The sequence below is a fragment of the Watersipora subatra genome, chromosome 9, assembly GCF_963576615.1.
Source record: "Watersipora subatra chromosome 9, tzWatSuba1.1, whole genome shotgun sequence".
Lineage (NCBI taxonomy): Eukaryota > Metazoa > Bryozoa > Gymnolaemata > Cheilostomatida > Watersiporidae > Watersipora > Watersipora subatra.
Window position 1 is genome coordinate 50,412,206 of NC_088716.1, and position 13,560 is coordinate 50,425,765.

General features: G+C 35.8%; 1 protein-coding gene across 1 annotated transcript; it reads right to left on the reverse strand.

Annotated features, from left to right (window-relative positions):
* Nucleotides 1-2,452: 2,452 nt before the first annotated feature.
* On the reverse strand, nt 2,453-12,925 carry LOC137404400 (carbohydrate sulfotransferase 11-like). Its single transcript, XM_068090599.1, has 7 exons — nt 12,814-12,925; nt 11,333-11,733; nt 6,677-6,786; nt 6,151-6,350; nt 5,669-5,851; nt 4,802-4,962; nt 2,453-2,926 (listed from the first exon to the last, which is right to left on the reverse strand). Exons 1-7 carry the CDS (start codon nt 12,906-12,908, stop codon nt 2,682-2,684), a joined length of 1,395 nt encoding a protein of 464 aa, XP_067946700.1. The 5' UTR covers nt 12,909-12,925; the 3' UTR covers nt 2,453-2,681.
* Nucleotides 12,926-13,560: the final 635 nt, after the last annotated feature.

Genomic DNA, 13,560 nt, shown 5'->3' on the forward strand with positions numbered 1-13,560 from the left:
CTGGTGTAGATATGCATTTTTTGCTGCCTACGTGGATAACTCTACTGAGACAAACGTTTAAAGGTTGACTTGCAACAAAATTCACATTAGAGCTATTTGGTATCAAAATGTTCACCATGTCTCACTCTGCTGTGTTGTAGGTGCAAAATATGTGGAAATGTGATTGCAAGCTTTTAAAAGCTCAAAAACTAACAGTTAATCGCAGCCATCACAAAAACTTTGTAGGTTGGAATTCCTTTATTTTCATGACATACTCAACTCGACGTGGTTATTGTTTTGACATGTGATGTTATCACATGAAATCAAAGGCCAATAAAGGGCTCAATATAACATGTCTCGTAGCACTAGTTTATGACAAACGCTTCGGGTTCTACCTTATCAAATATAGATGCTCGCTACTTTATAGTTTTGTTTCAGCTTGGTCTAATTGTCTAGTCATAATCTGATCATGTGACCCATACTTCCTGCAAATGGCGCGAACAATTTCTGCAGCATTTTTCGACTATCACAGGTGACCAACAGGCTCGTCATGTTTATCAGAGAATGATATGCACACTGTTCGAGTTAAGGTTAAAAAATTTAACTCCTTTTTAGGCTGTTTTGAGATATCAGTGCTTAAAGTGACCGCATTACAATGACGATAAAACAGATGCGTAAGAACAATAAACATGGTTTTATTGATGTGTGAAGTATATTTGTGAAAATATTTCGACGAATAAGGTTGCATGAAAGTGTAAACAGAAGCCCGTCATCTTCAACTACGTCCCATTTGAGCCGTTTTGGAAAGGGATTCCAACCTACGGCATTTTTGCTATGGCTGTGTTGAACTGTTCGTTTTTGAGCTTTTAAGAGCTTGTAATCACATTTCCACATATTTTGCATCTATAACACAGCAGAATAAGACATGGTAAACCTTTTGATACCAAATAACTGTAATGTGAATTTTGTTGCAAGTAAACCTTTAAGCTTAACTCAAAAGACTTTTTAAAAAAGCTTCCTTGTTGAAAGCTTTTATAGTGTTAAAAGCAACGCATCACGCATATAATATTATAAAGTTAACAGATACTCCATCAAAGCAATGAATTGTTCTCAGTCATTGCCTGCAGTCCTATGTGAAAAATTGCTTGTTCATAGTACCAACACTTCTACCCAGTATTCTTCAAACAACAATAATTGCTGTTGAACTGAGACAGTCTTAGCTAATTGCAATCTCAGGTAAACGTGTCCAAGAGTTATGGCCAATCTCTTTTTTCCTATTTAGTTCTCATTACTTCTCTGAGCAAATGTTAAAACTGTGCACAAGTCATATTTTGATCAAAATTTAAAACTAGCCCATGTCAGGTTGCATAAAGTAAATTGCAGTAACTGAAATTCTAAATGAAAATGAGAAATGAAAGTATGTACTAAAATTGAGTGCTCACTTTGTATTACACTCAGCAGATACATCTACACGTACACACACAGGCACAGATTTACATGTACACACACAGGTACATGTACGCAGGTATACACCTACAGTTACAGACCAACAGGTACATGCCCACAAGTACACACCCACAAGCAAACACTACAGTTACACGGGTACATATCCACAGGTACACACCCACAAGCAAACACCTACAGTTACACGTGCACATATCTACAGGAGCACAGCCACAGAAATACATCCACAAGCACACACTTACAGACACGCATTCAAAGGCACACATTCTGGCGCCATCTTTTATATACATGTATATGTGATATATTATATACTTTATTATATACTACAGTATATATGATATCACCAAGTTGTTTATGATTTTCAGAGCAGTTCAAGATCTGCAGAAAAAGCTTGTGTAATTTTTTTATGATTCAGATCTGATTTCGGTAGAAACTGTGACTTTGTTTCTGAGCTTTAACTCTATAGAACTTAACGCCAACAAGAGAGATATATACACACACACATGGGCACAATTCTTATCCAAGGATTGAGATGCGAGTTAATAACCCTAATTAACTTTTGTGAAATTTTCAAAGAACAGACATGTTCCAACAAGCACACATGCAAGTGAGTTCACATGAAAAATAAAAATGAATTGAACTGAGCAGAAAATATCCATGCTGTTCAAGAACAATCTAGAAGAGGCTGCGCTCTCCTATTTCTAGAAGGTAAAAGCTTATAGGTTGAGTTTGTCTCTCAGTAGATGATTAGTTTACAAAGTGAAACTGGATTAATAGTTCTTCATCAATTTTGTTTTTGAAATACCTCAGGCAGGCATTAAACGGTTGACTATTAGCCAAAAATGTTTCAAACACCTATAAGTCACACTGTTTATGCAAGCTAGGCCTTACTCAACAGTTATCAGAATGTAGACGTTTGCAGTAAATAGCGAAATAATTTATCTTGTCTCTTTCATGACCCATTATCTGCGCAATGTCTAAAGTGCTTTTATTTACCATTAAGTTAGAAACAAACGAATTACATTTATTTTAGAGCAAATATTGTATCATTTGTTTAAACATGCCATAAATTAATTATTTATATACATTAGTAAACAAAAATAATAAAAAACAAATCAACATCTGTACATAATAAAATGGTAAGACATTAAATAAATTACAGTAATATCATTATTTGTCAAAAAAATTTTTGAGCTACATCTATGGACCTCATTGATTGACTATTTGGTTGGCATGAATTAGTCAGACAAAGGACGAGAGGGATAATTGAACATTTCGAAGTCTATTTTATACAATTTTTGTAAGTATTTCAGTGTGCTAGGACTAATATCTTTCCATAGGTCCTCATAAAATAACTTTGTCTTGTTGGCCTTCTCATTAGGTAAGAGATGGCGGTTGGCGTCAGCTATTGTTGCATCAATATCTTGGAAGCCGAAGGCATTTAGAATCACTCGCTCATCTGACTTCATTGTCTCAATTTTACCTGCAATAGCACAAATTGTAGTACTGCCAGTGTAATACGCGTTGACAACAAATTATGCTCATACCATTCTGTAAGCAATACTCGTGCTCCTATCTTCTATCTACATGTATGTATATACATGTATATATATTTCTCAAAGTCCGTCTATCATTCAGGCTATAGCTATTATTAGAACAGCGGAGCTGGACAATGCTGTCGTAACGTCATAGAGTACCTGAATTCATTAGAAGCCTAGCCTTAGTGGAATTTTCCATTGGCATTATGCCAGGCTAATAGCTTGAAAGGTACAGCTATTCGACAAAGTTTTAAAACCTTTACAGTTGTTTTTATTTTTCTCCAAATTTATTTCAACTATACAAAACATTTCTCTCATGATTTCCAGTTTGAAAGTAAGAATGGGGAATGTTGTTATATGTTAAATACAAATCAATTTTCTGTCCAAAGACTTTTTTACTAACCGGGCAACGCCGGGTGGTACAGCTAGTAGGAATTAAAAGGAAAAATACAATGTTATTGTTGTGCTTCTACTGGGTTGAACTAGTACGTGTATGATTTTAAAGCTGTTGGTCATCACTAACAGTGGAGCCTAAGGCTAACAGCTCAAAAGCTAATAGTTGCTACCATAGTCGTGCCTTTGGATTACTGACTCTCACTAAAGAACTAAACAACGATCAAATTTCCAAATTCACTATTAGACAGGTTATTTATTTTACAGAAGGCGGCATTACAACTTGTGTGTAATTTGCAAATGATACCACCTTGGTTTATACCTTCTACCTTTTAGTTTATTTGTTTAGACAGTGGATGCTCTTCTACTTCCAGATATGTTAAACTTATGTTACTAACATTGTTAGACTTAAAGTACCAAATGGTTTAACTCCTTCGTTCATCACTGATATGTTTCAATTCTCAAGTACCAGATATTCACTGAGTGATGATTTTATTTTGTACTTACTAAAAGATGCACTCAACAATTGTATTGCTGTCTTTTAATCTTTTGTCAAAAAAGGGAAGATGTATAATTAAAATAGGTAGTTTCATGTCTTCCTTGTATAAACTATTGTTTTGGCACCAGATGATTTATGACAGCAAATGGCAATACCTTGTTTAAAATTTTTTTGTAGTACCATATATGTAAAACCTTTTATTAAACGATTACGGACAGATCAATAAAATTATACATATACGTATAAGTAGAGTGCATATTACAGGAATTTCGTTCTTTAAAAGTTTTACCCATACGCAGGAACAAAAGTGGCAATAATTTTACTTATGACTGTGGTTCAAAGCGATTGCAGGCACATGATATTCCCTTACAGTAGTACGGCTTTATGTTAGGATTGTCTATAGTAGTACGGCTTTATGTTAGGATTGTCTATAGTAGTACGGCTTTATGTTAGGATTGTCTATAGTACAATGGCTTTATGTTAAGATTGTCTATAGAACTGTCTACACAGTCAGCTGTGAATTATAGCTACATGTCCATTGGAATACATGTATATGAAATGGATATCTGTATATATTCAAAGTTAGCACAGATTATATTGACAGCACTTGACTACTAACAAATGTATAATTATGAATAAATTGTAGTAAAAAGTAAGTTCATAAAACCTGATGATATGTAATGCAACCATTTCTATTAGAATGGCTCGAGAAACCGCATCCAATCCAATTTGGGTGCATTTTACACATTATTTGATGTGTTATCCTGAATTTTATCTACAATCTTGAATTAATTAATCTAGCGGTATATACTTTAGGTTTGTTTACTAGCAAAAAAGATGGGGAACAACATATCATAGAAGTTTGACAAATTTGATCAATGAACAAAGGAGTTCCAGTTTATTTTTCACACGAGTGACTGTATCTTACCAATGAATGTATAGTCAAGGTGGCAGAATGAGCACATATGGTACTGGGGTCTCCAGTGGCCATTTTGTGCAAGAATGCCTCCTATTCTGTGCTGGCCAATCACACACTTCTCTATATAGTCCTTGAATGACATCCTTGCGCTTCTGTTTCTCCTGTAGTAACTGCAATACACCGCATAGGGTTAGCAACAGTGTACATTCAACCTAACTTTTCATAGATTAGTGCGCCAAAGTTTAAAAGACAATAGACCGAGGTGTGAAATTGATAGCACATTGAGGCTAACAAGCCGATGAGGAAACACACCAACCCTAAAGTTTAATTATGAATTCTTAATTGAGTATGGCTAAAAACTATTTATATTTAGCAATAGTCAAAATGTGGCAATTCTTAGCTGGCCAGTCATTCTTGCAGTCACCTAATATGTAAATTTATTTGAGTTTTTACACGTATCTATACCGTGTTGTAATAAAGGCAGTGTGGAAATTTGGAGCCTGTTAACTCAAAAGTTACTGAACTATCAGTACAGCCTATACATAGTTTTTCAAAAGAGCAACTCAATCATTGATCCCTTATAACGGGAAGTGCCAAATCATCAGCTTCCATTAAAATGAGTTTTAGCATGAAACGCAGAGCACCCTGAGCTTGTGTACCTCATGCTTATTTTTTAGCTCGAGGATTAACACTAATAGCCTAGTAATGTACTATCTTACTAGCAGCCATTACTAGTGCTAGCTTGCTAATACTAGTACGAGCTCACTACTATTACTACTAGGTTACTAGACCTTGTACTAGCTTACCAGCACTAGGTTACAAGTACTACTGAGTTTACCAGAACAAAATATCTTTAATCTATAAAAGGTAACTCACCTGTATAGAGAAGGATATCGACGCTTTATATCACAGAAACCCAATCCTTGACGAGTCTCCACAAACTTTTGTATGTATACACTTACAAGCCGCTTCCATGGATTCCGGACCAGGGCAAAGGAAAAAAAGCTGAGGAACTCCGGACTGTTGTTAACTGCCACTTTGTTGGCTCTCGTTAAAAAGCTGTAACAGTAAGACAGTAATTAAACTTATACGTTGCTACGAGAATCTTCAGAAAACAAAACCTCAATATATTTAAAGTAATTAGTTTTAGAAATTATCTCCCCACAGCAGGTACAGTCGTACCATAATCAACGTTATGTACTGCTAACTGATCTATCCTTGCCTACTAAGATTTATCTACTCACAAGAGCTATTAGAGAGCAGCAGCAATGATGTCTAAAGCTGAATTTCTTTAAAAATCAATGCAAGACGGATAGTTATAGGTACAGGTTACGGGCATGGGTGCCATTCACACTTACTGAGGCACCATGTTGTGTGGAAAAAGATTTTTGATGGTTGAACAAGGAGGACCATAAAGCCAACATAGTAGTCTCAAAATGTTTGTACTTCCAGCCTTGAGTATAGGGCAGTACAGCAGGTTTTTGTAGCTGGATATGAGAGATCTGCGTCCATCGCTGGGGCGAAAGATGACATCTCGGACATTTGGCTTTTTACAAGTCTGGAACAGTGAGTATTATCAGTTAATTGGATGATATTCCCAGCAAGCACAAATTTACACTCTAGACACTAGCATATGAAACAATAAAATCAAAAACAATCAGAATGAGCCATCGGAGACCAATAGGTTCAAAAAGTGACTACTTGATCGTTGAGTTATTGGTAGGATTAACACCTCTCCTCATTTGACACTCTGCTATCAGTAAATTATTGCTAAGCTATCATAAAGCATACAGGTCGTAGGCACACAATCGCTCAACTATTTTCAAAGTTGGAAGTGCTCTGCACAGAGCTAACATGATAATAAAATGGTGTGAGATGGTTTACCTCATGTATTAAGTTGTGTCTCTCTTGCTGTTGAATGGAAACAAGGGATGCATTGTAGGGTAGAGTCGCATCTCCTGACAGCCAGTATCGATAGGGTCGATTCTCAATATCTACATACACAAATTAAAAAGAGATTAACTTGAATCATATTGAAATATTTATAAAAGCTTTAATTTTTTTCACTGTTTGTTAATCCAAAGCCACGCTTGGAGGCCAAGGGAAAAAATTTGCTTTCACCAGGATTTGAACTTCCGACTCTCAGCTTCATAGACTGAAGCTTTATCACCTGCAGTATCTATCACTACCCCAGGCTTGGGAATTACTTATTACACCTGATGATCTCTCACGGTTAATTAGACTACCAGAGTACTAGTTATAATTGTACAGTACATATAGTTATTATACCTGGCTATCTCTCACGGCACACTAGACTACTAGAGTACTAGTTATAATTGTACAGTACATATAGTTATTATACCTGACTATCTCTCACGGCACACTAGACTACTAGGGTACTAGTTATAATTGTACAGCACATATAGTTATTATACCTGATGATCTCTCACGGCACACTAGTCTACCAGGGTACTAGTTATAATTGTACAGTACATATAGTTATTATACCTGACTATCTCTCACGGCACACTAGACTACCAGGGTACTGGTTATAATTGTACAGTACATATAGTTATTATACCTGACTATCTCTCACGGCACACTAGTTTACCAGAGTACTAGTTATAATTGTACAGTACATATAGTTATTATACCTGATGATCTCTCACGGTAAATTAGACTACTAGGGTACTAGTTATAATTGTACAGTATACATAGTTAATACCGCTGACTATCTCTCATTGTACACTAAGACTACCAGGGTACTAGTTATAATTGTACAGTACATATAGTTATTATACCTGACTATCTCTCACGGCATACTAGTCTACCAGGGTACTAGTTATAATTGTACAGTACATATAGTTATTATACCTGACTATCTCTCACGGCACACTAGACTACTAGAGTACTAGTTATAATTGTACAGTACATATAGTTATTATACCAGACTATCTCTCACGGCACACTAGACTACTAGGGTACTAGTTATAATTGTACAGCACATATAGTTATTATACCTGATGATCTCTCACGGCACACTAGTCTACCAGGGTACTAGTTATAATTGTACAGTACATATAGTTATTATACCTGACTATCTCTCACGGCACACGAGTCTACCAGAGTACTAGTTATAATTGTACAGTACATATAGTTATTATACCTGATGATCTCTCACGGTAAATTAGACTACTAGGGTACTAGTTATAATTGTACAGTTCACATAGTTATTACCCCTGATGATCTCTCATTGTACACTAGACTGCTGGGATATTTGTTAATACGAAAACATTGAAGCTTATCATAGCTCTTCCGTAGAACTTTATGATTTTCATACAGGTCGGTTGGTTGTGTAATTGGTTGTTGTAGCCATGGCCATTATAGTTTCTTCTTTGAATTGTTCAACCGTAAGCTTTCATGTCCAAATATACTCTATGAGCTAAAGCCATTTGTCATAACTCATCACAAATAACTGCTTGAAGAAGGAGCTTCATGATGTAAACTAACCACATCTATGCTCTATTTATACACAAAGTATGTTGGTGCAACTAATCCTAACATCAGCTGTTAACAGATTATAAGAGATTAGACTAAGTACTAGGTAAGGTAGCTTAGACTAAATCATAGATGTACCAAGATAAACATCAGCTGTTAACAGATTAGAAGAGATTAGACTAAGTACTAGGGAAGGTAGCTTAGACTAAATCATAGATGTACCGAGATAAACATGAGAGACTAAGCTGGTGCGTAGGCTGACCGCCAGGCTGATGGATGAATTCATTGACAAGTATCCGGTATGCTGATTGTTGAAAAACTGACAAAAACCATCACCTGTACCGATTTGTCACTATTGAGCCATGGTTATATATCATTTGTGAATGACGCACGAGTGAGCTGGCTCTTATAGTAGAACTATGGTATTATGGCCATTGACGCATATTAAATACAGAGACTACGTCAAATTTTGTTTTATATTCTTTCTTTGACATTCGCGGGAATAATTGTAACGCTTCATAAAATGGAACGACATATATAAAGGAAATCCATTTGTCAATGCTACATGATTGTATAGATTTACTTATCTAATTGACAAAGTGCTAAATAAGCGCATCACAGATAGAAGTTAAAGACAAAAGTTGGAGACCAGAGCTTCCTGAAGTAACTCGAATGAGTATTTGGAGAGGGAAATGATGATAAACTGATCTTGTACGCTTCTTAATATTTTGAAGCCTAGGCCAATATAATTTAGGGAGTTGTGTTCCCACTTGCTCCTAGGCCTGAGTAAACTCCGCTGTGTAGTTTCACTTTGTTTTCTGCACTTTCAGTTTATGTAGGATTATAACATTTCCGTTATTTCGTGGGTAGAATTTCCAGCCTTATTTGGAAGTTTGAAGTCAATTGGCCAGTTAGTTCTAAAATATCGCCAAAATCCTGAAGTCATATCTAACCAACCGAGAAATGAATTATGCTTCTGGTCAGCTGCACATCTCTAACTGACGAGAAATGTGCAGCGAACAGAACAGTAGTTTCTAATGACATACTGATTGAAATTCTTGGTAACAAAAGATCAAAAATAGACAAAGCTAAATAGCTTCTTCTCCTTGGCAGCAAAAGCTTTACAGTAAAACTATTTGCTTTCCTATTTCTAACAAATATACACTCTATCAGACTCAGTGTATAGCTATCATTATGTTTTTTTTTCAGCTAGCTCCAACACATCACTTCTTTAAAAGAACATGAAAAAAAGCTATTTAGTCTATTTAATTTCTGTTATTTCTTCATGAAACTATTCTATGTGCTTTCACAGTCGATTGAAAGTTATTAATATGATCTAGAATCGAGAGATCTGCTTGTGTGTACAAGGTTGTTAGAAGGTGTGTTAGGAGGTAGAGCTAAGGAGAACATATTTATATCATGTATGTTTCCTCTCAACCAAGGCCAGACTGTAACATCTGGCTGAGCACTTAGCTAACCTTTTAATAGTTGGAACCATTTATAACTTTTTTAGCTGTGCGTTCAGTATAGGGAAGACAACTACTGCACTTGCCTATACTGCCAGATTCACGGCTGCCAGAGGTAACACAGGTATGAATACAATAGAAGAATAGACATCAAAAGAACCATGAACAGACATGTCACGGAACCAACTGGTATGTTTGCTACAGGAAGCATTAACTTTGCTGGCCCAAGAACCATAGATATGACGGCTGCAAGAACGAAAGGCGTGTGTAAGAAGAACCTTAGGCATGATCCATTAACATGCTAGAAGTTGAGGCTAGAGGAGCAATTAATGGCATTCCAGGGGTTAAAGCTTCAATCAACTCTTTGATTCCTGCCAATTTTATGTTATATTCTGGTATGATATGAGTACCAAGATTTATAGATTTTCATTGTGCCGTGTTAACAACCTATGTGTACATCAATATTATGGTCATGGTACAGCTAACGCTGAAAGCATTACCAAGTTGCTACAACTTTTAGTAAGGCGGATATAATTTAACTTATGGGGCTAATACTGAAGTGTAAGAAGGAATGACCAGCTACTACATCTGTCAAATAAACCCTTACACTTCTCTGTAGAGAGTTTGACAGCCTTCAAAATGAATCTAGTCATTGCTAACTGTGAATTTTAGAAATCAATAAAAAGTTCCCGTTGACCTGTTTTGGACAGAAATCGACTGTAGTACGACGTTGTATTCGGTGCAATGAGCTGGAGGGTAAGATGCAATGAATCACATCGACAGAGCTACTTGTCACTGCTATCTGCTACCTACGAACTAAGTCAAGCATGTGCCAGCCTAGGAATTCACAAACTGGTTGTTTCGCAAGACTCTGCCTTACAATAATCTTTGCGTATTCGTGATATCAGAGCTCATCTGTTTTGAATTCACATGTCATAAACTGTAAAAAGTTTTTTGTTGAATTTGAGCGCAGATAACAAACAAATGGTGCAGAAGTTCAGTCAGCATACATTAGTGTAGGAATTGTTCAAGCATTTTAAACTGTGTAATCACAAACCTTCTACAGTAATTTATGTATAGTAAAACGTGAACATTTATAGTTACACTATTATCATGCTGTTAAATATTATGCTACTTTGAAATTACTATTTAAAAAATCCTAAAAAGAACAAAACATTTAATGTTTTCTGACAATTTAGTATTTTTACAGTTTTATGGTGGAGGGAATTAACAGAAATGTCACAGGTATGATATAAGATCTCTTTTAAAAAGAATCAACAATCGTGATATGTTAAAGGATCGCACTAGCAGTTTTAAGTTACCAGTAAGTTTAACTTAGTTTAATAGACTATGTTGTTTACCAAGGAACATAAAAAGCCGTTGGTTTAACTCATGTTACAATGAAAAGTAAATAAGTAAAATATTTCCTCAAAGCATGCTTATAAACTAAAGGCTTTAGAATTATCTGTAATAAAAACGATGCCGGTAGGTCTGCTAAATATTGCTAGCACTTCCCACCTTGCAACTTAACTGCTTAGAAGAGTATATATCTAGAAGAGCAACTTGTCTGTCTTACCTCCTGGCTTTACTTTGTTAATAGGTATGGCAGAAGAGTCTTCTATAGATCCAGGTGTTGTAGCTTGGTCTGCGTAGAGCGAATCTTCTTGGGAGGGGATTGGCGAGCCCGTCACGGGTCCACTCGCATTTCTAGTTATAGATGCCTGAAACCGATTGGCTCTCTCTAGTAGAGCTTCTGGTATCTTATTGTAAAGAGTTGGATTATTCTTGAGCAGTTTCTCTTTTTGTAAAGCTTGCATTTTTATTATGGTATTTTGTGTATCAGAAATTGTCCCTTTGAGAGAAACTGCTTGAGTCAATTCAGCGGAGTCCATCTTTTGATAAACAACAGCTTGTCCTTCAAAGCTTGCCACCGCTGTTGGTGCAAGATCCTTGTGTATAAAAGCAGCCGATGAACTCCTAAAACAGTGAAACAAGGAGGATAGGAAAGGGGCTAGGGCGTTTAACAGATATTTTTACTTGCTCAACTTACAAAGGGGAGAGGAGAAGACGAAACATCCTAAAAAAATAATCTTTTGGATATGGAGATGTAGAGATTCATATGGTTAGTTACAGGAACAAAGACAAGCATTTAATTGTCAATGGGCTTCAGTAAACTACATGTAGTTTGATCTGAGGCAGAATTCGGATTAATTTGTAAGCGTTCCATCTCTCTGCTCATCTCCTCTGGCCATGACTGTGATATATCGCATAGCTAATCCGCAAGAGATTAGCAACCCTGGCTCAACCGAGTACAGAATGATACGTAGGGATCAGAAATGCTTTTTCGCTACTCGGGATTAAGAAGAGATAAGCTGGTGAATAATGTGAGCTTTGAATCACTGAGCTCTCTTATAGACAGGGGGATACACTGCTGTACATTCAAATAACTGCAGATAGTCACAATCAATTTGAGTTTAGCATCTAATAACTTATTTTCCTATAGAAATATATAATAAAATCAGATGAGTTATTATAAAGAAAAATCACTGTTAGAAGCTGATAAAGTCAGCTAACTGTAATGACCCAAGCAAAGAATATTCTACAACTTCGGGCTAGTAACTAGCACTAAAACCTTATTTCAACATAAGGTGGTCAGTAAGGAGATAGTATTGCATCGATAGTATTACACGAATGCTTCAATATTTTGAACAAATACTTCTAAAGCATTCACTGAGCAAATGTATAAGAATAGTATTAGAGTTGCGCTACTCTTGTTATAAGAAAACTTGATCGTAATTATAGCATTACTTGAAAGATATAAGCAAGAAAAACACCTGTAGGCTAAGAGAGAAGTAGACTAGAACATTGTTATATCAACAGAACATTAGTTGGCTAAATTAGGTTTTAGCCAACATGGAATACAAATTATTTGTATAGACACAATAGATATGCTACTCTGTATTAGCTAGCAACAGAATTTTGCTATATATTGATATTACAGCATTTATACACCAAGTTATAATAGAATATAGAGACAGTGAGAATGAGAATACTTACGGTGATTTTACGCGTGAATACGACAGAGCTAGAAAGAGGATAGACACAACTGACACTCCAGCTACTGTGGAAAATCTTCGCTTGGTAGTAGCCATAACTTCCCCTTGCAATTCCTTGAAGGAAAATGCTACAATCTCGTGTAGCAGTTAGTCAACCGTGAAATTTCTTTCGAACTCAGTTTGGTAAGTGTTGTTGCTAGGATACCGTTGGCAGTAAGCGCGTGCTTATTGAATAATTATAGTTGCTTTGATGTTAACAGATTGTCTTACAGGTGCTGACTATTGTAATTCTAACTGAATACTCAGACGAGTTGAAATTTTAATTTTGAAGTTATAAATATTAAAATCATAAATATTGAAATCTTAAACAGTTACATTTTAATCTTGTATCTTCACCTTCTAATTCGTTTGTTTGCTGCATCTCCTTCTAGTATTAAAACTACTTCTTTTGTGTTTTCTGACAGCGCGTAACAAGTACCTACTGTCAAGGTCCAGACCTTGTTTTTAAATAGGTCAATTCTGGTATCTCTGAAGACTCTAACAGCAACCAGATTTGTCTTGTTCCATCATACAATTTGCTCATTCGTGTCAGAAAGGAATGTATTACCTTTCCATTGCTTTGCTTAGCAGGTGAGAATTTTTGTGGTTTGTCAAGTTAACCCTATTAGGCCCACTTAAAAAAATATTTTTATAAGATTATACATAGCCGTTTATTAGTCAATATGTGTTGAACCACATTTTACAAAAA

Excerpts from the sequence above, each read along its gene's own strand:
- LOC137404400 (XM_068090599.1), bottom strand. The coding sequence starts at position 12,908 with ATGGCTACTACCAAGCGAAGATTTTCCACAGTAGCTGGAGTGTCAGTT. Across the intron at positions 5,852-6,150 it reads CCACACAACATGGTGCCTCA|CTTTTTAACGAGAGCCAACA; the intron begins GTAAGTGTGAAT and ends TTACTGTTACAG. Across the intron at positions 2,927-4,801 it reads CCTTGACTATACATTCATTG|GTAAAATTGAGACAATGAAG; the intron begins GTAAGATACAGT and ends GTGCTATTGCAG.